At 46.8% G+C, this 27,072-nt stretch overlaps 1 protein-coding gene across 1 annotated transcript in view; it reads right to left on the reverse strand.

Annotated features, from left to right (window-relative positions):
- Window positions 1-27,072, reverse strand: part of LOC135385282 (uncharacterized) — a 418,308-nt gene that overhangs the window by 46,674 nt on the left and 344,562 nt on the right. The window contains exon 3 of the mRNA XM_064614500.1: window positions 8,746-8,930. Within this exon, the coding sequence (XP_064470570.1) occupies window positions 8,746-8,930 (185 nt within the window). The remainder of the gene's footprint in view (window positions 1-8,745; window positions 8,931-27,072) is intronic.

The raw sequence follows: 27,072 nt of genomic DNA on the forward strand, positions 1-27,072 counted from the left end.
TACGGGTATTTTTCGTTCAGGAGATTGTTAACTTTTACGCACTGAATGGTTCCTTCGACATGGGTGCGAACTTGAGCAATGTTGTGATTACCTTGCATCTGCTGATTTCAAGACTGCGCACTATGCATGGAAATGGAAGCATCACCAGAATTGTATGTTTGTTCTCAGTACGGTCTTGAATTCCAGAAAGCCCTTTATCAATCGGCACGAGGTCCCTTGGTGAAATCACATCGATACGCTGCTGTTCATTTTGTCTATTCAAGGATTCACAACGTATGTGCCATTGTAAAACGAGAAAATTAATTTCCGTCGCCTGTAATTCGAAAGCTAGAATCACGTCGTTTTACATATTTGTTGCCGAACTTAATCACATCTGCTGTCTACCAAACTAACATGTGAAGCGTCTTGTCTGTGTCCTAGATAAATGTAACAGGAGTCATTCCCTTCAGAATTTTGTAAACATTGATATCACACGGCCAGCTGCACTAATCCAACGGTGGCGGTGGTGGTGGTGACAGTGACGTGATAGACATGGATTTTTCAGTTCCCGAATTCTGGACTGCCGTACGCCTCTAACGTGCCAACTCCTCGCCAGGTGGAGACGGCATCACTTATCGGGCTATCCGAAATCTTAGCGATGGGGGTATTTCCTCTCTACTTCATGTCTACAACATCTCATGAAGAAACGGAACGTGGAAATGCCGGCGAGCTGGAAAGATACGTTAGTTGTTCCTCTGTTTTTTTTTCTTTCACTCTATTAAACATATCCCCCCGCCCCCTCTGTTAAAGCCAAGCAAGCAACCTTCTGATCTCTCCTCCTTCCGTCCTGTCAGCATGGCAACTTGTCTCGGTAAAGGTTTGGAGGGAATGGTGCTACATGGGCTAGAGTGGTGGCTTGAGGGGCACGGAGCTTGCCATGCAGAGATGACAGGTTTCCGTCGCCATCACAGCGCCATGAATTCGGTCCTCGACCTTGTCACCTCAGTCGAACAAGCCAAGAGCCTGAAGAAAATTGTCATGGCGGTTTTCCTGGACGTCAAAAGAGCTTACCGTCGAGATACCGAGAAAAGAGAGATACCGTCGGTCATCCCTTTGTGCTGCACGCACTGCTACAAACCCAGGACTCTGACAGAATGTTCTTGTGGCTGGCGGATTTTCTGCGCGACGGACCACTCTCTGTTCGCACGCATAAGTGGTCCACGCCGAAGAGTGGTTTAGCTCATGGGGTACCACAAGGGAGTGTCTTAAGCCCAGTTCTCTTCAATCTGGTAATGGCAGGCCTAAAACTCTGCGTTAGCCGAAGAGTTAAAATTTCCATCTATGCCTACGGCATTTGTTTTTGGACTATTAGGAAATCAAAGCCAGCCATACGCTGTCGTCTACAGCTTTCACTGGATAGAATTTGGCGGTATCACACTGAATCAGGCATGGATATCTCAGCTGAAAAACAGCAACGCTCGCCTTCACTTAGAACGATACGCGGCAGTGCCAACTTTCCATTGGTAATATGCCGCTAAGACAAGTTCAACACCACAGATTTCTGGGCATCATCCTGGATTCCAACCTGTCCTGGAAGGAGCATGTCGACTACTTAGACACCAAGGCCCACCGGTGGATATCTGTCATCCGTCACATTGCCGGAGCTAATTTGGGAATAGATGAGATGTCCCTTCTGGCCCTCCACCACGCTTTAGTTCGTCGCATACGTGTGTACGGCATCCCTGTCGTGCATGGCGTCTCCCAGACTCAAGAACAGCGATTTTGGTGTGTACTTGCGCGGAGCCTGAGGCTATGTCTTGGTGTTCCTAGAGCTGCGAAAACTCGAATGGTGATAGCCGAAGCCCGTGAGTTACCGATAGAAATCCTACGGCAGATGGAAACCATTTGCCATTACATGCGCCTCAGAACGCACCACCGTCGTCACCCCCTTCTAGCAAAAATCTATCGGCGAAGCCAAAATGCTGTCTTCAAGTCGCACAGAAGTCAGGCCCAAGCTTCCTGCGTTCATAATCCACGCTACAGTTCCCACAACCCCTCTGTGGTCACTTTCGCTCCCATCAGTCTCCCTCTCTCTCCCTGGCCTCAAGGTTGCAAAACATCAAGTGCCATCTTTAGTTCTTCAACAGTTGGCAGCGGACATGATGCACATTAAATATCCTGACAACACTGCAGTCTTCGATGATGGGGTAGCAATGGCTGCCCATGAGCCCCCGACAGCAGTGCCGATTGTGCTGTCGATAGGTGACTCAAGGACCCTACTAACTGCATGGTTTCAATCCTTGGCTCTGCAGCAGTTTCACCAGGACATCACGGTTCAATCTCTCATGTACCCGGCAGACCCAAATTATTTTCCCTGTCCGTTTATTACGCCATTTTACCTCCCTCCTGCGTAAACTCCTCTCAATATGGCATTCACCCCACAATTCAAGCGCATGATCAGATGCTGTGACACAAGCTTCTGTTCCACCTGCGGCGTCGTGACGAACACCCCGCACATATTTATGGAATGTGCACTCTAATGCCCTCAGAGGGGGATACTGCGTGATGAGCTTGCTCGTACCAGCAAGAGACAGCTCAATTTAGCTGCGCTCATTGGCCCCTATGAAGATCCTGTGCTCCATCGCGTGCTCATGGACTTCCTGACGTCCACTGGACTGCTCCAGACGCTTTAATTCTCACTCGTATTTTCATCCTTCATTCATCATCTTCATACAATGTTCCACGTGCAATGGGGTAGGGTACCGCACCACCGCGATGAAACACCCCATGTCATCGTCATCAGCTATTGTTGTTGTTGTGCCCAACGGTGACTATACGATACCTTTCGTGCGGTTTGTTTGTAACGTTGTAGATACATGTTTATTTTATACAACCTAACAAGAATAATAAAAAAATGAATATTACGATGTTTTCGCTCTCGAGCGCTTCTCAACGTCTCCCATTCGCAGGAAAACTACGCAAAAATACACACGGGAGGCCACTGAGCTAAGGACTTGTTTGCCTGTCGGTCGGGCTGGCTCTGGGAAAAACTCCTGGCCAACATGTCTATACGGCCAGGCAGACATTCTTTGGAAGGGGGTATGCATGCTTGACTCTAGAGACTGCGTGAAGTATGCCTTAAAAGTGTATTTTAATGGCCTTTCTTTTGGGTCACGAAAACTCGAAGCAGGTTAGTACTAGTGGAAAAAAGATTACAGCGCTCCCACGCTTGCAGGGAAGAACAAGTAAGCAGAAAGTACGAAGTTCACTGTTTGCTAAAATATTCTCGTAACACATGCCTGCAGAACATCGCAATCCGTACGTTACTAAAAAAAGTAATTGGGTTACAACTTACAACTGCAGTTTCATGACTCGAAAGTAATTAAGCTACTGAAACTAAACCCATTACAGTTCCTTATCCAATGTAATTGAGTTACACTAGAGTAACTTCGCTTGTTTAAAGTTACACGTATTGCATGTATCCCGCAAAATAATTTAAAATAAGTTTTTTTTAATGCTAGAAGTTCAATATCTGCATAATGGACTATGGCTTCGCTAATAGATTACTCACAAAGTAAACCATTACAGTGATTTTGTTACTTGATTTAAACCTCTGTTCGTGGCACACGTCTGTACATTCCATATCTAGTTATTGGGGTCGAGTAAATTAGAGGCGAACCTTGCACTTTCCATATGAGAGTGTTGTCTATAATACGGATCGATGGCGTGCAATTGAAGCTCACTTGTAAAAATTAGCCGTCTCCCTGCTGATGCAACGAGGAGTAATGTGATTGCAATCGCTGAACTGCTAAGAAGATGCAGGGATAATTTTAAATTACGCGTAATGGTTCGCAGATATAGATCAAATGTATAGGAGCAGAACTGCAATGAGTTATGATTAGGTTCTGGGTTTTTGGATTTATCCCCAAAAAATCGAAAAACGTACGCCGGTAAAATTTGAGACAATTCGGATTTATCCAAGAAAGTTTGAATTTGTGGGTTCCAGTAATCGAGAACTGAGCAACAAAGGCCATGCCTTGATGACAGATTCACTAGTTGGATAGTTTCCTTTGGTGCCGAGATTCCTCACATCGCAGGTTACCATGCAGCTGCCTTTCGCAAAGCATTCGTCTCATACGGTGAACTTCATCCCTGCCTAGAGGTAATTCGCCATTGGAGTCACTGAATAGGGTACCTTAGTTAGTGGCACTGTTCAACATAATGGCATTCTAAGGAAATTTCAGGCACTTCCCAGGTCTGCTTGGAAAACGTCCAGTGCCTAGGTTTTCTGTGAGTCTTGCTTCCCCTCAAAGTATACAAGGAAACATACATGGCATATAAATTATCACCGTGAAAGGGCAGCTTGATGTTGTGGCTCTAACGGCATGATCGGACGCGAGCGAAAGCTGCCTAATGGTTATGTAGAGGAACACCAGAATTCTGATTTCACGTCGCCAGGTGACCGTGCATAGATGTCGTTGGTCCTCAAGTTCCGCAGTATGACAGTAAGTGTTTTGTGGGGCAGCGTCTCATTCTTTTTGTGGATATGTCGTTTCACAGCTGTAGTTTTTTATCCGAACTTCGGATATAAACAAAGATATGTAAATAAAAGACAAAAAATTCCGAATCGTCGCGTAACATATTAAACTCCTAAAAACATCATTTGAATATGCAAAAAAAAAAAAGAACTCCGAATACCCGGAACCCTAGTTATGATGTAATGCTAGAGACGAGTACGCGCTGTTGGGTTTGGCGTGAACAAATAAGATCCAGTGACTCGAATTAGAGCATTACTTTTTATTCAAGGCGATCTTTCTTGATTCTCCTCGGCCTACGAGTGCAGAAAGATGTTCTATAATCCGTGCACTTCTGCATGTTCACTCCTCTTGCAAACAGAACCTGTACGTTTCAGCGTGTGAAGTTCACAATCAAACACAAAGTCGATGGTCGTGCCGTTGTCGGTGGCAAGCTCCTCGACAGAATGACGAATAATTCACACTTTTTTTTTTCTGTGTATTTCGAGATCCATTGATTTTAATGATCGGAAGCATTCACGTGAAACTTGTGGGGACGATGACAGGCCTAACTGGATTCACTGCAACGCGTAGACAAAGACCACCAACATGTGAAGTCCGAGAAGGACAGTTTGTTCATGTCGGCAGGACCACGCCATGACGAAGCACGAGACGTCGACGTCTGATGTTGTCGGACGTTGTCGTCGACTTTGACAAAAGAGCAAGACGTCGCTCTCCAGCCCTGGTAGTCTCGCTCGCAAGATTTAACATAACGTAGCATTCCCATGCCCGCAGCTGCCTCGTGATAACATCACCTAGCAAACACACCCGGTGCTATGCTTTGGTAGGCACTCCTCGTCTCACAGTCGCGCAGTCGCATGATCTGAAATTATATAGGGTGCCGGCAGGCAATCGCCAGCGTGTTCTCGAGCGACCCTCCGCACGCAGAGGTGTATATGGGAGAAGGGTAGGAGCCACGTTAAATGTCCTGCCATAAAAATGCTTCCACGCCCATGATTACCGTAGCGCCATCTATCGTTCGAGCGGAGTTTTCCGCGCAGATCACTGGAATTCCCGATGGGGTAGCCCAACAATGATGTCACATTAAAATGAATCTATCTCATATCCGATTCTGTCTGCAGGAGAAGGACTCAATCAGACCCCAAGCATATCCGCACAAAAGTAATTTCTAGCAATTTAAATCCGAATTTAAATAAAACTCGCAATTTCAGATAAATCACACTGAAAAGGTGTAAAGAAGGCTTCGCGTACATGTCCAGAGCGTTGGGACACGCAGGCTCTGAGACATCATATCCCACAAAAAACAAAAACAAAAAAGCAACGGCGGTTTATTGTTTTTGCTTTAATTGGTCCTGCTCTCGTTAATCAAATTAAGTTAAATCGCTACGGTTGAAACCACCAGTATTTCAGTGACTCCCGCAGAAAAAAAGAAAAGAAAAAAGAAACGACGGAATATTTTGCCACGTCTTAGAAGCTTCCTGCCTAATGGTGGTTCGCACTACAGCTACAATTCTAACGCACCCAGCCCCAAGCATATCCGCACAAAAGTAATTTCTAGCAATTTAAATCCGAATTTAAATAAAACTCGCAATTTCAGATAAATCACACTGAAAAGGCGTAAAGAAAGCTTCGCGTACATGTCCAGAGCGTTGGGACACGCAGGCTCTGAGACATCATATCCCACAAAAAACAAAAACAAAAAACAAAAACAAAAAAAGCAACGGCGGTTTATTGTTTTTGCTTTAATTGGTCCTGCTCTCGTTAATCAAATTAAGTTAAATCGCTACGGTTGAAACCACCAGTATTTCAGTGACTCCCGCAGAAAAAAAGAAAAGAAAAAAGAAACGACGGAATATTTTGCCACGTCTTAGAAGCTTCCTACCTAATGGTGGTTCGCACTACAGCTACAATTCTAACGCACCAGATTGATATTGCGCACGATCACCTTCTCATCTTGAGTTAAACGTCATATTATCCAGTATCCTGACTGACTCTGTAATAGAAGGAACAGAGAAATTGGTTACACTGAAAATTAAACGAAGGTGTGAAAGAAAAAAAAAGAAGAAAACCATCGATATGAAAATGGGGCGTCAGCGCTGGAGTTTCCCTCGAGGCAGAGCTTTCTTTGTTAGATCAACTGACTCTCAATCGGTGAAACTATGAAGTTTCCCCCTCTCTTAAATGCAAGTCAGAACAACAGCTGCTGAGCTTCCTCCCTCGCATTTCAGGGCAAGGGAGAAAGTGCGCATCTGGCGAAGCGACACAAGTGACCTTCAATTATGCCATTCTTTTGAGGAGTCCTTTTTTTTTTCTGCATTGTCTGGGTCCTTTTTTTGAAAACGGCAGCGACATCAGCGCACCGAAAGAAACAGATGTCACTGCGCCGAATTTGCACCTTTCATTGAACACAGAAGTAATATGCAAGCGAGCTGGTGTATGCATAACGTTGACAAAATGTTCCTGAGCTTAGGGAAAACACAAATAGATGGAACAGAAAACGAAAAGCACAACGGGCAATTAAAAAAAAAGATGAAGCATTCATGAGACGGTGGCGGGTTGTAGCGGGAATTTGCCGAAGCAAATTGGACATGTGAAGCAGAAGCTGGCATTCGAAGTAGGACCAGTAGAGCGCTGCAACGGACTGTAGTGGCCCGAAAACCCGAGCCCAACCCGCGTCAGGGCTAGGCCGATCAGGCTAGGTCGATCAGGTCGATCAGGATAGGCCTGTCTGGGAACGTGCTCCATACCAGAAAACCGGAGCCTGTAGGGTAGATTCTGATTCCCCAGTTCCTTTGCCTTTGGACACCGACCGGCCTCCGGTCTAGGCCCACGACACTTGTCCCCAACTTTGGCCACAGCTCTTCGTTGCACATTTTTGATCCGCAGTCTGGTACACAGCGTTACGCGTGAAACAGCTTTTTCAACAGTACTCACCTTTCACTCACAGTGTTATAGGGCTTAACTGGCATTAATTCAGCAACACAAAGGCAATACGGACATTTTCACTTTCACCTGACGACACAAGCGTATTGTGACACCTCAGATGATGTCACAATAAAACAGACAAAATAGTATTTTCTCGTCTACTGACACGGAACATACACACATTTGTTTACCTGCTGCCACGCCCCTTGTTTCCTGGCATTGAAAAGTACCGGGCACAACTGCAATCATGCAAAACTGCAGGAGGTCGAACAAAATGTATTGCCACCAACCTTGGTAAACCGTATTGTTAATTGTATATCCTAGCAACACCGTAAAAATCGTCGTACACTGTCTATGTCACTGCTTCACATATGAATGGCAACACACGGTTGAACTGTAAAAGTCGTCGTACACTGCTTGGCTTGGCTTTATGCAGTTCCTTGTCGGTAGCAGACACAAAAAGTGGCAAGTGCTCTAAAATGTCGCACATTACTATTATTTGGGAGCTCGCTGACATCAATGTTGGAACTGTTTTCCTCCGTCGTAAGTGGAAATCGCTTCTTCGCTTGCCGTGAAAGTGGCAGGTCTAGCACAGAAGTCCTGTATTTGCTCGTTGCTGGGATACAGAAAACTGCTTACGATCTTCCTCGTGCTTGTGATGAACGAATGAGTGTCCTAAGCGGATGATGTTGCTTCCTGGGGCTCCACAGTCTTGATATTAGAATCAAAATAGTCTACCACGTCCATCGTGGATACGAAGAGAACATGCTGACGCGCTACGCTCGTGACAACCACTTTATTTTGCGGGTTGGCCGCACGGCGGCACCAATCTCTTCTGAAATGTCCCATTGTCAAGGCTCGAAATGTTTCTTTCATAATTAAAACTTTCATTACTCAAAATTAATTTGGACGACGTCCCAGAAGGTTGCTAGTCATTCACAGATCATTATAAGACGATCATTTCAAACATCGCTCGAGTTGACGCATTGCGGGTACTTGGTGATAAACGAGCCAGCACGAGCCATGTATTTTATTTACATTCCACGTGGCAATCTGGACCTGAATTGGCTCTGCTTTGTTCCTTTTCGACCGTAAGCATCGTATAAGAACGTCAGGTAGGCCCAGAATGCCCGTTACTTTTTGTTTGCCAGAATAGATAAATAAATTAGACGATTCCGTAGTTAAAGCTACTTCCTTACCGGCGTTATCATGACTTGAAAACTGCCTCCCTCATATAAATCCTCGTTGTGGCACCTCTAGAGGACATGCAGTTTGATTATGGTGAACGATAACTCTGATTACTCACGTTCTTGGGCTGGTCGTCGTCTTCCTTCATGTTCGTTTCTGTATGGGCTTCCCTGTTGGATTCTTTTCTGGCTACCTTTTCAGTTTCTTTGCGTACTTTGTATCCCCGGAAAGTGGCCTGAATTTTCGTCGCTGCCGCTTCGATCTCCTTGACCTCGTTCTCCGGAACAAACTCGATAACGGGATCTGCGAAAAGCGATGAAAATCGTTCTGTCATTATACGGAATTAATGAAATATGGAGCACAGCATATAACTTGGTGGTATCAAAACATGTTTCATTGCTCCGTCAATAAACTGTAAATAAACGAGCAGTTGAAGACCATAAATACGAAATCAGTTTTCTTGATAGCGGTACACGTTTCTTACACTACATATCGTCAACACACAGGAAAGATAGGCACAGCGCACAGCACAATTTCATAGCATTTTATGTCTGAACTAATATAAGAGTTCCATACCCCCGCGGCGTGACACGGCCTTTCCTCTTTCACGCAGGCATGTCCTACGTCAATCGCGAAAGAGGCCGGTAGTCCTTCACCGCCAAACTCTTTTATTGGAGGGTTTGGGAATAAAGCACCCAAGCGCTTGCACCCTAAAGAAACCCAATCTGCGCTTTGGGTTATGGGTGCGAACGCTATTTTTTAATAATTGATTGGGTCCGAAAAGCTGGGTTGCGTCGCTCTCACTGCCGTCGAGAATCCGCGCGAGCGTGTTGTCTGCGAAGGGCGAAAAACATGAGTGAGTTTCAGTATATCAGTTTCAGTAAGGGATAGCGTTGGCGGTACTGCGCACGCGCAAGACACAAGCAGAGCTTTGCGCAATGCGCAAAACCACTACGCTATCCCTTACGTACGCAATGGCGATAGCGTACGTTATACTAAAACTCTCTGTCGATTTCATTGAGCATTAGGCCGCTGACAAGCTGGCACATGACTACAAAATGACGATATCCGAGACAATCCGCAACAATTTTCTTTGTATTGTCTCTCTCTTTGTCTCGAGTACCGTCCTTTTCTAGCGAAAACATTGACAAAAACTTTCGGTTTACGATACGAGTTATTAAAAAGTTTCAATCCATCGTACGCTATGGCCTTTGCGTACAATGCACTAAAACTCTCTATTTTTGCTACTAACTACGCAATATGTTTACAAGAGGCGACATCTTTTATATCTTCATTTCTGCTTCTTTTGTAAGCCTTGGCGCAATCACACCGCTCCTGCGTTACGAAAATCCTATCCTACAATCTGTGCGCGGGAAGAGGTTGCTGCGTGCACTTTAGGGCTTTCATTCTGAGTTCCCTATTTTCACGCACCCTATTCTAAAACTCTCGTTTATGTTCTTCTGTATTGCGGAGTACGTTTCCACTCTACCCTTGTGAGTATGTGTGCGCGCGCGTGCGGCATACAGTGTTTGCTTACGTGCACCGCAATATCTAAACTCCTGTAATCCTCTTATAATAGACGCAGGAACGACAATGCACCTCCATCTTCTTGCTCCCGCAACTAACAGGGATGCACCCGTTTCGTGAAAGAGAATATCTAAGAGATAACACTTATTCACGTCATACTTGATCAAAAGTATATGGAATGTCGAGGTGCGCCCAGAGCTCTTAGCGTGCCAGTCTTAGGTTGAGCACGACCACTGCAGCTTATTGAAACTTTTGCGAGCCAGGGGCTTATCGGGGCGAACACACGCGAGCGGTGGATCGGTTGAACGTGCTTAGGGTATAAACGACGTAGGTAACCCCCAATGTTGCCTTTCTTGCACAAGAACAGATAGAACATGAGGCTAAGAAATATGCACTGTTGTCGCAGTTCGTTGCAGTCAGGTTTCTTAAGACTATGAATGCTTTTCACCGAAAAGCGCTCGCATATTCACATGTAACGTAAACGTCGCACCCCATTCAAGGACCGTAAATACTGCAAACGGTGGATAACAAACTTCTTGGTGGGATAACCGGAGGATCGCTCGCTTCTTTGGCTCATGCGCTCTTGCAGCAAGTACGCAGCTCACAGCATGTCAAAATATACTTGGTTGAATTAACACACATGTGTGAAATAAAGCGTAACACAGTCGCAGTGTGACAAAAAACTGGAGTGCAAGTATTTTGCTTTCCTATAACCACTAATTCGTACTGCTTTTCAAAATGCTCAATAAGTCAAGTATGAGGGAAGGCTGTCCAGTGGTGTAGTTATCACACCATATGACGTGAATGACTGCCCAGTAGGTTCCGTTACTAAAAAATGAAGACTAATTTACGCACGTGACGTCACAGCTTGCGGCGGCGCTGCAGCCAGCGGATCGTCTGCTTGGTGTGGGCAAAACACCAATCAATGAGAGTGATTGGAGTGATCGCAAAGTGACGTGCTGCAAAGTCGTGTATCCTTCGAATACACAACTCGATGGGCAAAGGATGGCGAAATCACTTTTCATGGGTTTTCGCGCAACACAGAACAAGTAAATCGTTTGATCGTGAATCGTTTTTGTGTGTTGGAACCGTATTGACCAGTTAAACAGAAAGATTCCCTCATGATACCTGTGTACAAATAAACGACCACGGTGCACATTAGCAAATCTATAAAGCTTTCCAGAAACGCCCCGATCAAACTGCTCGCTAAGGTGAAGAAATGTGTGCTTTCAGTGACTTGTACGCTTGCAGAGTATCGTCAGACAACTGTCTCGGCGAAACTATTTGATAAACTACAGTGTGATTGTGATCGAAGACATGTTTTGCGACTGGGCGATCCAGTTGTCGATGTGTAGCGCAAAGGGATCGTCACGTTGTATACCGTTCATAAAGAACTTCGTCTTGTGGCAACACTTGTCTCATTCCTTCAGAGCTCTAATTTACTTCGGGTATTGTGAAAAGAGACAATCGAGAGCGGTGTAGCAGTACAACACAGCCGATGTCGCACTTGCGCAAACCATTCGCACGGCTGCGTTCGGTGTGCTATGCCCACACCAACCCCGCGCATTCTCAGATGACGCCTCTTGTTTGTAAACAGTAAAGTTGCCTGTACTGTTGTCCTCAACTTCTACTGTGCATGACGAAGCGTTCCGTCTGGAATAACTTTATTCTCTTCCTCTAGAATACGCGGTTCGGGCCCATCTCTTGGAGCCTCGTTTTCATTTATTAGCATATCCCCTCCTTTTATGTTTCAAGGTAACGAAGCACACAAGCCATATCTTTAAACAAACACACAGTTACAGCCCGTCCACTGGCTTCACCAAACTGCCGCAGCGTCCAGTCACTCCTTCACGGTTTCTAGGTGGCCGCTCCGCTGTCCGTCACCTGTCCTGCAAAGAATGTCCTGCACTATCTGTGCAATGAGACTGCCCGTCCCCTGCTGTAAAGAGGGTGAGTTGTCTCCAGGCTCTTGAAAGCCTAGTGTAGTGAAACACTCGTGGACATCTGCACGAAACTCGGATTGGGAGAGACATCAGGGACTGTCGTTCGGGTAGTCGATATCAAGCGGAACCTGTTTCCTTTTATCACAACTACATCGTCTACACTTGATATGATCGCGGTGCTTCTTGGCGTCCTTGGACGATATGCCACTTGAACGAGAGTCTGTAATCCACAGAGCGTCATCCTGACGGGCGGATATCAGCTCTGGGACTCCATGTCGAGCGTCGTAGTTCGTTTTCTGCGCTCGCATCCTGTTTTCTCCCCAATGCCGTAGCCCCACCTGGCTTTGAACCTTCGGGGTCAGGAGCGAAGGAACTGAAGGCAGCGATGTTCGAAGGCGTCGACGCATTGGGAGTTCTGCTGTGCTGAAACCATTTGATAGCAGTGTGGACATTCAAGTGGATATCTCGCTCGAAGAAAATCCCACCGCTGCCGCCATGTCCAAAAAGGAGCGCATCGCTCATTGGCCACAAAACCAACGTGAGCTCTCCCTCTGAAATAACTCTGTGGCCACTACAGTGTGTCCAACAACGGCATGCCGTTTAAGACATTAACCCCCCCCCCCCCCCAGAATAACTTATTGGCAGAGGACCAGCTCCCGTTGCCAAGTGGCCTGGGATTTTTCCTGGGTTTTCCTCAGACGCTTTCAGACATACGTCGGTACACTTCCCTTAGAAGTCGGCCCAGGATGCACGATCCCCCTGCAATAGTCGTGATGTTGCCGCATGAGCGTGGCCGACTACGGCAAGGAGTTCCATTATTACCACCACCACCACTTATTGGCCGTGGACAGTAGCAATGTGGGGAGGTAAACATGGCTTCCAGCACCGTGTGTCGGAGATTTCCGGCGCAAAAGAACCCCAGGCGGTCGATATTATTCGCAGTCCCACCGTACGGCATGTGCAGCGTTGTTGCCACACAAATAGGCTGGCTCACCTTAGGTGTAAATCTCCTAACGCCCAATTATTAACTTTATTATCCTCTATATCACGCGCTGCGGGCTCACTTTGGGCCTCGTCCTCGTCTAATAACAATAATAGTCGTCAAAGTCTAACAGTCTAATAGTTGACGTATCCACGGAAGTTTCATGGAAATAACTGACAAGAAGTTGAGTTACGAAGCTTGAGGACGAAATGTTGAACAAAGATTATCATCAGTCTACCTATCTTCTAATATAGAACAGTTCATCTCCAAGGCGCATATCAGGAAGGATTGACGGCAGTATCAGAAAAATAAAAGCAGACAAGGAAATTACCAATCAAAAAGGTGGACAGAAAAAGGGGAGAGGGAAAAGCAAAAATACCAGCTAGACATGAAAGAACTGATGTTCTGAGACTGGAACAACATAGAAAGGACAAATACATACAAAGCCTCATAGAGAAGATGTGGGTTCGACTCCTACAGCCGGCTAACCTTTTCAGTGACTTTAATCTTTCATTGCAGCTAGAGTTGAGTATTAAAGTCTTGGTTTGTCAGTTCAGTGCTGTGTTTTGTGTCGTCCTGTTAAAGGGGCACTAAAGTGCAAAAAATTATCTTCTCGATATGAAAGATTCCGTCACCATGACAGTAACGCAAAAATAACGAGATTCACCCGTGGCGGCGTTTGTAATTAAAACGTGAATAAATGTGCCAATTTGGAGGCTCCTTTTTCCTTCCCCCGAATCGGCGCAAAACGTTAAGGGTACGTCACCACCCAGCCCATCCAATTGTCAAATGAAATATATTGTGGGGCTGCCCCTTCCCGCATTCCTTTGTCCAATCTACGCGGTACGAGGAAAGCTCCGACTTGGCTGTGACGTGTAGGGATACACTTCGCCAGGACGCATATCATGCGCATATGCTGTACTAGCGGAGGCTTTCGCTAATACCGCCATCCAAGGTAACAGGAACAGAATCAGCGCTTATTATATGGTATATTATAACCAACGCTCGAACAATGAATCTTTACGAAACAGAGGCTACACATTCACTGCGAGAAGCCCTACCAACTGCGAGCGGAGTAGTAGCATGGATCAGATTGCAGATGGGTGCGCAACAGAAGCAAGAGCAGTGCTGGGACGGTTATAATAGCGCCGTTATGTGATTATGAAGTCCATCACTTGTATTGTACGTTCCACAATGATATTGCAGACAAAAATACGGTTTCAAGTGAGACAACTCTTGAAAAATGTCCATATGTTATCTTCATTGGCAGATGGGACATTTTGTCAATACGACGTATCTATTCGTTATTTTGACGTGAAACTCCTCATTACACACACCTCAAAATCAGCGCGCATGGCAAAATAGTGTTCTCTTTTGTATTCGTTCTGCATTGCACTGCGGAGTGTGTCCGAAATAGTGATAATTAAGTACAGAGTATACCTGCCTCCACGGTCGGTTGTACTGCAGGAAACCAGAACCAGACGTGTGAGCCTTCCCCTTCCCCTACCGCCTTCCCCCACCCCCTTTCATCCCTTCCCAGAGCAACGTGCCGCCAATCTAGGCAGGGAGACCGCTGGAATCCCCACGTCACCTCCCGCCCCTCCAGTAGCCTATGAGACCCCCAAACACCAACCCCTTTACAGCCCCTTTAAGTGTTGCGCTGCACTGGGGTTTTTAGCAGTTTTAGGCGAAATGTTGCTTGACAAAATGACGAAGCTTGAGGGCGATGTCCGGGAGGCAGCGTGGTGGCCGGATATAGAGACACCTGACGACTTATTGCCACGCCGTGACGAGTTCTTCACAGTTGAGCGTAGGGAACCAGTCATATGACGTCAAGTAATCTGTGTTAAAAGAAGTTTAATGTGTGTTCCACGCATCGTTGGAAGTAAGCGCTCGTGTTCCTTCCTGTTCGTGGTGTCGTAACGTTTTGCGCTTTTCTTGAAATCATGCTAATGTACCACCAAGCCCAATTGCGTAAGTTGTTCTGCACGACTACATAGGAAGGTACTCTACCTGTCAAGAACAGAGGCGACCTGGCGCTGAACCGCTACTCCAGACCACTCTACCTGTACGCCTGTGGGAAGTTGGTACGGACATTTTTATGCCAATCGGCGGAACTACGTGGTAACTAAACGTAGAACCAGAGACATAGTGACACCTGGATACTACGTGGTAGCTGCTGATTACTTCTCGAAGTTGTTGGAGCTAGCCACCCCCAAGAACACGAGGACGGCTAACGTGGTCGCGAAACTACGACCGATGTTTCCCAGGTTCCGTGTTCCAGCTGTTTCCTGCTCAGACAACGGGCCTTGGTGCGAGTTGGAGCGGTTCTTTGTCTACGTATGGGATCAAGCATGCCACATTAGGCCTGAAAAATCCGGAAAGGAACCCGGAAGTCGAGCGCACGGTGCAAGCGGCAAAAGCTTTTCTGGACAAGACTCCCGACATTCTTAGCACATTGCTGGCCCGCCGAACGCCACCCGGTCCTGTGATGGTATACTCCAGCGGAGCATCTAATGGGACGACGGATTAAGTCCATCCGTCCCTCATCCCACGGTGGGCCCACATCAGCAAATATCGGAGGCGCTATCGCAGGATGCAGGTAGCGCAAGCGTCCACGTATGACTCACGGCGCAGAGCGTGTGAACGACCTGAATAACCGAGCAGCACCGCCGTAAGGATCCAGAGAGGCGCTGTCGTACCCGGTACCATCACTGGGCGCGGTTCATACACCTAGGTTATGTCGTTCAGACGAAGGAAGCATCAACAAGGCGTACCAGTATGCATTTCCAGGTAAACCCATGACAATGAGCGGCCGAGCCAGCATATCTAGAGGAAGGGGACTCTGCTCCATCAGTGGGAGGTCTAACCCAATCGCCTCATCAAGGGCCAGTCAGCGGAACTGCAAATGTGGTCAGGGAGAACTGTTAGGAACACCCACGATACGGAGTTTCTGCAGAGTAACTGAACTGGAGTACGTGGTACGGATCGTGAATATGTGTACATAAGTTTAATACACTTGTACAAAGGACGCAAGGTGTCAGATAAAGGGTGAAGACGACGAGGCCAATCGCGCACGAGGCGTGAGCGCAGAGAGTTCTGTGGTTGGCTATTAACAAGTTACTCGGTGGCTCACTCGATAACGTGTTGGCTAGCTGAGCTGACTGGCTCGCATGGCTCAGTAGTTAGCGTGCTAGCCATGTCACGTCGAGACTAGGAGGTATCCGGGTTCGAATCCCGGTGCCAGCTGCGCTGTCTGGGGTTTTTCCTGGGTTTTCCTCACACGTGGGCTTTCAGACATATGTCGGCACAGTTCCCTTAGAAGCCGGCCCAGGACGCTCATTTCCCCAGGGCGATAATCGTGACGTTGCCCATCTCGGCGATGCCGACAAGGCCGAGCCCTTTACCACCACCTTGTTGAGCTAAAGATCGCGGGTTCGATCCCAGGCGAGGACGGCAGCAATGTGGGGGAGGTAAACATAGGATGCCTCAATACTAGCTCCCTCTGCATAGGGTGAAGAGAACCGTCTGCTACGAATTTCGGCCACCTTTACGCCCACGCACAGCTCGCGATGCGCTCACAGAAGTGTAGCTATACGCTTAGCTACACGCTACATCTTGGAGTTGAGTAAATACATAGCAGAGGAGGTTTCAAAAAGTGGGTGAAATCGGTACACAGCATTCACGCATTGTAAGCGTGGGCGTAAACATGGCGGCTTTGCGGCATTTGCTTCTACAAAGGTGACTCCACCCTACACAGAGGTGGTATTCATGCACCTGGGTAAACATTGCTTCTAGCACCATGTGTCGGAAAACTTCCAGCGCACGTCAAAAAAAAACCCAGGTGGTCGAAATTATCCGCAGCCCCACGTGCCTGCGGCACGTGCAACATGTCGCCACACTGGGCAGACAAACCTAACGTGTAACATCACGGCACCATATTAACAAGTTACGTTCGCTTGCTATATGTAACTGTTGTCTCCGGTGTGTGCTCTCCGTGTTCCTCTTACGCTCGATCACGACAACATCTTACGTGCCCTCATTACGTTCCCATGAAATGTAGTCTTTATTTTGATTGCTTGTGTCGTCTTCCGTCTGAGTTGCTCGGTATTCATTACCGTGTCTCCGTCCACACTTCTTATTATGCGCACTAGTGGCTCGTGATAATTGAAGCACATAACACAAGTTTGCACTGGAGTCGTACTCCTCGACGCTTATGTCTTGATGCAGATGGGAAGTGCCGAGCGTGCGCGCATGGTAGTTGCGAACAAAAAGGACCGTGATGATGGGAACACAAATGCTCGATGCATGAGGATTTTGTTCGATGTTCGCCGTTTTTCCCAGCACGCGGAGAAGAATGACAGGGAAAGAATAGGGACGGAGAATTGCTGTGTGGTGTGAGAAAAATTCCCAGTTCACGCTTACGTGAGAATGCATTCGATATCACGCTGTTCCTTTTGCTACACTGAAGGAACTGTCGCTGTAGTGTTTCATCAAAGAACCCGTCTTTCGCATGAGCGCAAGTTCGCGCTTTCACGATTCCTCGGCGTTGTTTTCTCCGTCCCTCGGTATTCTTCAGGAGCGCGGCCTCAATGGCGCGTAATTATGCATATACCGACTCCAGAGCTGAAAACTGTCTCGCACTGCAGCGACTCATTCCATCGATTCTGGAGTCCCTCCATTTGTTACAGTGCAGTTCTCTGTATGGTTGAACACTCCCTCTTTTGTAAATGATGGGGTGTTACACGAATAAAACGAGCGACTAAAATGACGCTAATCGAATTATGCGAGGATGACAGACGACCTGTTAAAGTGACGGGATCGCTTTACTCTGCACTCGTTCCTGCGAATCATCGGGTATTACAAGCGTGCGGTGCATAATACTGAAAGGCCTCTATAGATGACAATGGCCTCGTCCCGGTGAACTGACATTATCAACGAGCATTCGTGTCGTCAGGTACTGTTTCGGCTCCAAGTTTTCGTTATGTCGGGTTCGTACCATAACTGGCCCACCTTCCTGTTTTAGTTGACATTATCAAGATGACTTTAGCTGCTATCTTTCCTCACAATGTGGTATGTTACGCGTTCGACGTAAAATGATAATGGCACAGCCGAATCTGGTCGACTATTCATATCTCCTTGAGTGAGGCAAGCACATCGTGGTAGGATTGCCATGCAGATCGGTATTGGAGAGTTATTGTATACCGCTACCGGGAACCCCGTAGACAACCACATCTATCGCACCCAATCAACAGATAAGATTCTGAGTCACGCACGCTGCCATTGGTTCCGGTAGGCCTGGTAAGTTGTCGGTGTCGTTACCAACGGTATACTAAAACTCGCTATTAGGGAGTGTTAGTAGACCGTTGATAACGTGGCTCCCAAGTACGTAGAGTGTCTACCTCACTTAATCAGCTGATAAGATTCTGAGTCGTCCACGCTGCCATTGGTTTCAGTAGGTACGGTAGATTCGCGGTAACGTTATCAGCCGTCTACTAAAACCCTCTATTATCCCTAGTAGCAAGGTAAGGTGAGCACATATAGCCATGTTCCTGATGAAAACGTATGACGAGGTAAGCAAGCTGGTGTACACCATAGGATGACTTATTTTTTGTTAAGCCGGCATCGGTGGCTCAGTCGGTAGCATGTGCGCCTGCTGATCCCAAAATCGCGGGTTCAAACACGGCCGAGGACGGTGCCAACTTGGTGGAAAGGTGCAAGTTCCTTTGACACACTGTAATCCGCGAGGGACGTTAAGTGTGGTCTGTCGCGGGTCGAGATTTCGACGCCCTCGGGTGGGCAAAATTAATCCACAGACCAGACCACTGTGGCGTCACTCATGATCACAGTTGCCTAACGACGTAAAGCTCCAAAGTCTTATTATTATTATTTTTGAGTGAAAGTCGACTCCTCCTCGATCAATCCGTCTCGAATCAGTTTAGAACCAATTCAGGAACCTGATTACTCCCGGTATGGTAACATACAGGGCTCCAGCTCATATACTATCAGTGCAAACGCTTAGTTTGGTACGATACGTTCGTCTTTTTTTTTTCTTTTTTGGTGTTCAGAAAAGTAAACATGAGTTGGAGAAATCTCAAATGTAGTCTTAAAACATTTATTGGGCAAAATGTAATGATGAAGTGATATCCATTCAAGCAAAGTCGGAAATGTGGTGCGCAATATAGCGTTTAAAACACATTATATGTTAACATAGGCGGGTAGAATTCAGCGAACCGGTAAGGAAGTATGAAGGAAACGGAAGGAACGCGCGATGCCGCATAATTACCGCCGCATTTATACGAATAAACGGCGCACAACAACAATATTAACAATGTATTGTCTCACGTCTATTTATTGTATGAAAGGAATTGCCTGAGGATGATAGCCGCCGATATTTCGAACAGAGGCTGTTCTTCTTCTGGGCATCGTCCTCATCATTGGCATGGTATTTAAAGGGTTAGGTATGATTTGCTAAAGGCCCACGCGAATTGTGGGTCAACAGCCCGGGGGGGAGAAAGGGTCTGTTCAGGCTTTGATGGCCGAAGTGACTGACCGCTTTGTTAGGGTGTAGAGGGGATTATCTGAATGCAGTCATCTTTGCTCCAGACCGGTTACAGAAATGTGAGGATCATGAACAACGGGACAACGGAGGAGGAGGAGGAGGAGGAGTGTCGTTGGGAGGAACCCGAGAGGTCTGCCTGCCTGTTTAGGCGGCATGTTTCTCGGGAAGGGAAAGGTGGTGGAGAGGAGGAGAGGAAAGGGTGAAGTGGAAGACCGAGCGGAATCCGCTCGGGGGGAGGATAGCTGCGTCCATGGGCCGACTTCAGGGGAACTGTGCCGGCATACGCCTATTACACATCTGAGGGAAACCCAGGAAAAACCCCAGACGGCACAGCCGTCTGGGACCTCCCAGTCTCCAAGCGCACGCGTTACCGCTGCGCCACCGGAGCTGGTAAACGGGACAACAGGCAGGAATGGGCGAGCATTCCAAAAGATAAGGAGGTTAGTGGTTACGTGGAAAAATTTTCAGAGCAAGCAAAGTGTGTTTTTTGGTAACGTATATATTTATGATACACAGTTGTGGCATGTAATAAAGAAAGTAAAAAGTAGTGGCCATCCAGGACATTATAGTGCCGATAGATGATAAAGGGGATAGAATAGTAGGACGAAAAACGTATGGGCGTAGTGTATTTGTGAAGTGTTTCTAGGGTGCCTTGTGATTTGTTAATACCGAACGGGTGAAGGGCGTTGAACTTGCATATGAGATAAGACTCCCTGTCACGTCTGTCACGTGTGGATCTGAACCCAGTTTCTGGAATATATAGTTTAATGTTGTCAAAATTGTGACCAGAAACGTTAAGTGTTCGGCGACTGCTTGGAGGAGTTTGTTGGTGTCGGTTCTGCGACCGGTAAGGCGGCATTTGTTGGCTGGTTTCACCAATGTATTGCATTGAGCAACCGCCGCATTCAATGGAGTATATGACATTGGAGCTTGTGCATGTAAATACATGATTAACAGAGTGGATGTAATTGGTCGCAGTGCTTTTGATGAAGTTAGCGTGTTGAACGTGTTCGCATGTTTTCCAGCGCGGGAGGTTGCAGGGGCGTCGTCCATTGTACAGGTGTTCATTTTGCTGATTTTGGTGGTGAACAAGGAGTCTGCTTGGCTTAGGCTAGGTCGGTATGTTACCTGTATTGGATGGGTAAATATACACCGAAGTCGGTCATTGCTTTGGAGGAGGGACTCGTCTTTCCGTACCCACATTCAGTTTCCGTAAACAACGCCCAGTACAATTGAACACGCCTTTGCAACCTCCCCCGCTGCAAATCACGCGAACACGGTCAACACGCTAAGGAAAGGGACTCTGCTCCATCAGTGGGAGGTCTAACCCAATCGCCTCATCAAGGGCCAGTCAGCGGAACTGCAAATGTGGTCAGGGAGAACTGTTAGGAACACCCACGATACGGAGTTTCTCCAGAGTAACTGAACTGGAGTACGTGGTACGGATCGTGAATATGTGTACATAAGTTTAATACACTTTTACAAAGGACGCAAGGTGCCAGATAAAGGGTGAAGACGACGAGGCCAGTCGCGCACGAGGCGTTAGCGCAGAGAGTTCTGTGGTTGCCCATTAACAAGTTACTGGGTAGCTCACTCGGTAACAGACCTGTAAAGTAATTAATTACAAGTAATTGAATTACTGTAATTACTTTCTTGGTAATTAATTACTTCCGGAATTACATTAGGTTTTATGTAATTGTAACTGTAATTGAATTACTTTGACAAGTAACGCGTAACGCATTTTGAATTACTTTTGGAATTACTTTGAACGCTACCTGGGAAGGCCCAATGTTTAAAGTTTGAGTCAGTTCCAGACAGTTTTTTTCTTTTTTCACAGTGATTACCCAAAGACTCGATTCAGATCGGTACATTTTTTACATTTGAATGTGGAAAAAGGAAAACTATTGCGCCATGGGAAAAGGAGTACGAATTGTGGGTATCGACCCGCACTTCAGAGTCGTTAGAGTGCTTGAAATATCTTCCTTGTGTGCCCGAGGTGTTCATGAAGTACAATGTTGGGTTGCCCAGCAGTGCACCAGTGGAGCGTCTGTTTTCGGTTGGTGGTCTTCTTATGACAAGGAGACGTGGCAGCCTTACAGACAAGAACTTTGAGAATACCTTACTCTCGAAAGCCAATGGACGTCACAAGCTGCCCTCATGATCTGCACTTTGTTCACATACCTGAAGAAAGAAAGCCTTTTGACTGTGATGATCGGTGTTTCTTTAACATGGCAAGAGACTTGTCCTTGTGTAAGACTTCTCTAACTTGTTTTTCTACCACAAGCACAACTACCACCATCTTTCAGAACATGTGCAATAAACGTGTACATCAAATCTTGCAGTTTGCACGTCGTTTGCCCGTTAGATGATAAAGGGGATAGAATAGTAGGAGGAAAAACGTCTGGGCGTAGTGTATTTGTGAAGTGTTTCTAGGTTGCCTTGTGATTTGTTAATACCGAACGGGTGAAGGGCGTTGAACTTGTATATGAGATAAGACTCCCTGTCACGTCTGTCACGTGTGGATCTGAACCCAGTTTCTGGAATATATAGTTTAATGTTGTCAAAATTGTGACCAGGAACGTTAAGTGTTTGGCGACTGCTTGGAGGAGTTTGTTGGTGTCGGTTCTGTGACCGGTAAGGCGGCATTTGTTGGCTGGTTTCACCAATGTATTGCATTGAGCAACCGCCGCATTCAATGGAGTATATGACATTGGAGCTGAGTGGATGTAATTGGTCGCAGTGCTTTTGATGAAGTTAGCGTGTTGAACGCTGATTTTGGTGGTGAACAAGGAGTCTGCTTGGCTTAGGCTAGGTCGGTATGTTACCTGTATTGGATGGGTAAATATACACCGAAGTCGGTCATTGCTTTGGAGGAGGGACTCGTCTTTCCGTACCCACATTCAGTTTCCGTAAACAACGCCCAGTACAATTGAACACGCCTTTGCAACCTCCCCCGCTGCAAATCATGCGAACACGTTCAACACTCTAACTCCATTAAAAGCACTGCGAGCATTACATCCACTCTGTTAACCACGCATTCACATGCACAAGGTCCAATGTCATATACTGCGTTGAATGCAGCGACTGCTCTATGCAATACATTGGTGAAGCCAGCCAACAAATGAACAACCGCCTTACCGACCACAAAACTGACACCTCCAACAAACTCCCCTAAGCAGTTGCCAAACACTTTAACGTTTATGGTCCCAATTTTGAGAACATTAAACTATATATTCTAGAAACTGGGTTCAGATCCACAAGTGACAGACGTGACGTGGAGTCTTATCTCATATATAAGTTCAACGCCCTTCACCCATTCGATATTAACAAATCACAAGGCACCCTAGAAACACTTCACGAATAAAATACCCCTAGTTCTTTTTTCACCCAATGTTCCGTCACCTTTATCATCCATCGGCACTATTATGTCCTGCATGGCCACTACTTTTTACTTTCTTTATTGCATGCCACAACTGTGTATCATAAATATATATGTTACCAAAAAACACACTTCGCTTGCTCTGAAAAGTTCTTCACGTAACCAGTAACCTCCTTATCTTTTGGAATGCTCGCCCATTCCTGCCTGTTGTCCCGTTGTTCGTGATCCTGGCATTTCTAGTACCGGTCTGGACCAAAGATGACTTCATTCACATGATCCCCTCCACACTCAAACAAAGCGGCCATTCAGTTCGGCCGTAAAGGCCCCAACAGAGCTTTTCTTCTCCCCGGGCTGTTGACCCACAATTCACATGAACCTTTAAAGGAGCTAGGAAAGCACTTTAATCACCAGCATTTTTTTTAACCAAGTGGTTAATAAGCATATTAAAATGCACTATGCGAAGTAATACTATCAACAGGTGCATAAATATCGCAGAATTCGATTTTGAAAATCGCGACCGTGCGCAACGGTGGCAATACCCGGAACGAGCCGTCGAGCCGCTTGCGTCATTTTGACGTCAGAAAGGTGGATCCCCTGATTGGTTTCGAAGAACGTCGTCTGCTATTTTTCACTCGGAACCCCGCTGCAACGGTGGAAGAAGTTTCTTTTGCTTTTTCTTTGGTTTATCAGATACAGTAAACGAAGACTGGTCTACAGACACTGTTCAAGGTTAGACTTTGAGATTGTAGAGGCCTCCTCATTGAACTCCCCGAGCGAAGTCAACCAAAAATCGGTCAACCTCTCCCCGCTTGACCTTGCTTTCCCTAAAGCGACCTCCCGGAGTAGGTGGATTATGAAAATAAACTTCAGGTGCCAGTTGAACGCTGTTCTGTCCGTGTCTGTATTTTGTATGCTGTTCGTTATCGTGGTGACTGTTTCTTGTTGTGTTGTTGGTGGCAATACGTATAAACACAGTGCGGCACTAAGCGCTGTTTCACTTCACGCCTCGAAATGATCGCTGCATGGCTGTGACCACTAATTCCGTCCGCTATGTCATTATATCAATATACGCTATATCACTAATTCGCTATGATCACTAGTGCCCGCCACTTTGACTAGCAACTTCGTTAGCCATTCAGTTAATTCCTTATTCAGCTGGAGGAGCATTCTTGCCCATACGTTGTCAGATGCAATCCAGTGAAATCTATCGCAATATGCCGCCGCCGGCACATCGTGGCATCAGGAGTTGAACATTCATTGCCTGAGTTACACACCAACATAGCCAAGCAGTGTCATAAGAGCACCACAATTTATGGTCAACTTACCAACCATCGAGCTAAACGAGAATTGGCCGATGCAGACAACAAATGTGGACGACGCAGGCACGCAAGTTTGAGTTCATCCGTGCTCGGCGCCATTTGTTTTGTCACCATATAGTGCATCAGTTTTATCCACCATATAGTGACCGACAACGCCGGTTAAGTTTGCGTCCGACAACATATCAGCGTGCACTGAAACAACACGTGACTAGCGTAAATTTTAGCTGACTATAAAATGCACATGTTGCGCGCGGAAAACTGCCAACAGCAAACTGTGACTAACCCACCCATAATATTGCAAGCACACAACTAACATGCCGCCCTGCTAAGCCAAATGGCTTCTAAACGTGTCTTTCGTTCGCTAAGGCGACTTGAACACATATAGAAAATTCATGAATTTGAGTGGTTAAATAGTGATGTTATGTTCTTAATCGCGGCATAACATCTTACGAAGCAGCATTTCCCCGTTTCGTTGTTTCCAGAACAAGAATTTCGAGAACGGGGGTTTCACGACCATGAATATCGAGGTCCTCCCTTATTCATCCCTTGACAGAGAGAAAGCAGGGTGAAAGAAAACGGAAAGAAAGAAAAGAAAACCAGTCAGCACTGACCCGGATAGAAGCGCGGTCGCCGCTTTCAACTTTTATTACGTCACCAATGACGTTTTTTTCTTTCTCCTCCTCGTTTGACCCGGAGGAGCGAGTCGAGTGGGAACACGCGCGGCGATGTTCAAGTGTCTTTTTTTCTACGAAAAACATCGCGCACAGAGAAAATTTTCTGTTCATCATCAAGTTAAGTTACCTGCTTCCACAACGCGTTCAGAACGGAAAATTTTTGAGATGGCTTTCAGAGCTCCTTTAACACTTCATATCTAACCCTTTAAATACCATGCCAATGATGAGGACGGCGTCCAGAAGAAGAACAGTCTCTGTTCGAAATATCGGCGGGGGGGGGGGGGGGGTATATGTTTATTAAGACAAAAAAAAGAAAGGAAAGGGTAGCCAGGCAAAGAGCCGGCTTGCTATTCCAAAAAAAGGAAGACGGGAAAAAGAAAACAAGCGCAAAAGAGAAAGAAAGAAAGAAAGGAAAAGAAAAGAAGAAAAGAGACCTTAGAACAACGTCACATGCAGTTCACGAGTCCTGGGACTAGGAGAAAACCGAGGAGAGTGGCAGTGACAGCCCACTGGTTGGGGTTCAGGACGGGGCCAAGGAGAGCGGCCAACCGAAAGTCGTTACAGCCAATCTGGAGCAGACGGCAACGGAGGGTGTTCCTATGGTGCAGGTTCTGCTGACAATCTAGGAGCTGGTGTGGGATGTCAGCTTACACGCCGCAGACATTGAGGCTTGGTGAATTTAACCGAAGAGAAGTGAGGGTGTACGGGCAACATTGAGCCGTAGGCGGTGGAGAAAGGATTCTTCTTCTTTAGGACTGCAGTGGCAAGCAATGACAAACTCTATCAATGGGTCGATAGACCGTAGGAATGGGCTTTGACTCGTAGTTTCGGCCCGGAAATGCCGAGCGCATGTGGCGCACCGACGGCGTGTACGTAGCATATGAAGCATGTATGTAGCATATAAGTATGTGGAGGCTGTAAGCGGCAGAGGTGCTAGGGCCGAAGTGTCATCAAACCCAGCGCGTCTCGCTTACTGCGTCTGCTCGGGTATTTCCATACAGGCCTATGTGGCAAGAGACCCATTGAAGCGCGATGTTGAACCAGTAGCTAAGAGTTGATTGAATTTCTGAAGTATCATGGTGCACAAATCGCTTATTATGCTGCAGCGAGATGACGACAATATATCTAATGATGACTTGCTGTCGGTAAGAATGACCCACGTTTCGTGCCCTGATCCGATAATATGCTCCAGTGTTGCCAGGATACCGAATAGTTCGGCTTCTGTCAAGGACACTGCATAGGGGAGTTTAAAACCATGCCCCAGGTCTTCATCCGGGATGTAGAAAGCCGCGCTCGAACTGTCATGTGCTACTGAGCCATCAGTGTATATATGGCGACGTAGTCGGTGTGTTGCGGCGATACGCTCAAGTGTGAGCTGGTGGTGGGCTACGATTGTGGGGACGTCTTTCTTTCGTTGGATACCAGGGTTGGGAGAATATATACGGGGTCTTTCAAGAGTCCACGTCGCCGGTGCGTAGGATGGCGTAGACGTGGGAGATGGAATGCTCCCTTTCAGACGAGCAGTGGCACTGCCAAAAGCAGACCCCGGGCAGTCGTCATCAATGCTACCAAGATAGTGGAGCGGGTGCCGTGTAATATAGCGTGTAAAAGCGCGAACGGTATCACCGTCCCGCAGAATGTGAACAGGCTGCTCTCGCGCCTCTGCCAAGACAGAATACGTCTCTGCTGTCCTGGGTACTCCCAAACAGACGCGGAGACTACGGGCCTGGATGTTGAGTAGTTCCTGTTCTTGGGTTCGACTGAGGGCATGCAGAATAGGTAAGCTATACCGCAATGTCCCCAACACCAGGGCCTGATGGACACGATAGAGGTCAGAGCAAGATGGGCCCCAGAATGCACCAGCAATACGCATGAATACATTTACCAAACAGTTTGCCTTGGTAGCAAGCAGCTTCACATGGTGGGACACGTCAGGCTACGGTCAACTGTAATACCCAGGTATTGATTGGTCGTGACACAGGTCAGGTGTGAGCCATCAATGAAAAGCGGGTACTTATGGAATGATCTTCGTGATCTCTGCTCCATTTTTCGGACGTTC

Source organism: Ornithodoros turicata, chromosome 2 (genome assembly GCF_037126465.1).
Source record: "Ornithodoros turicata isolate Travis chromosome 2, ASM3712646v1, whole genome shotgun sequence".
Taxonomy (NCBI): Eukaryota; Metazoa; Arthropoda; class Arachnida; order Ixodida; family Argasidae; genus Ornithodoros; species Ornithodoros turicata.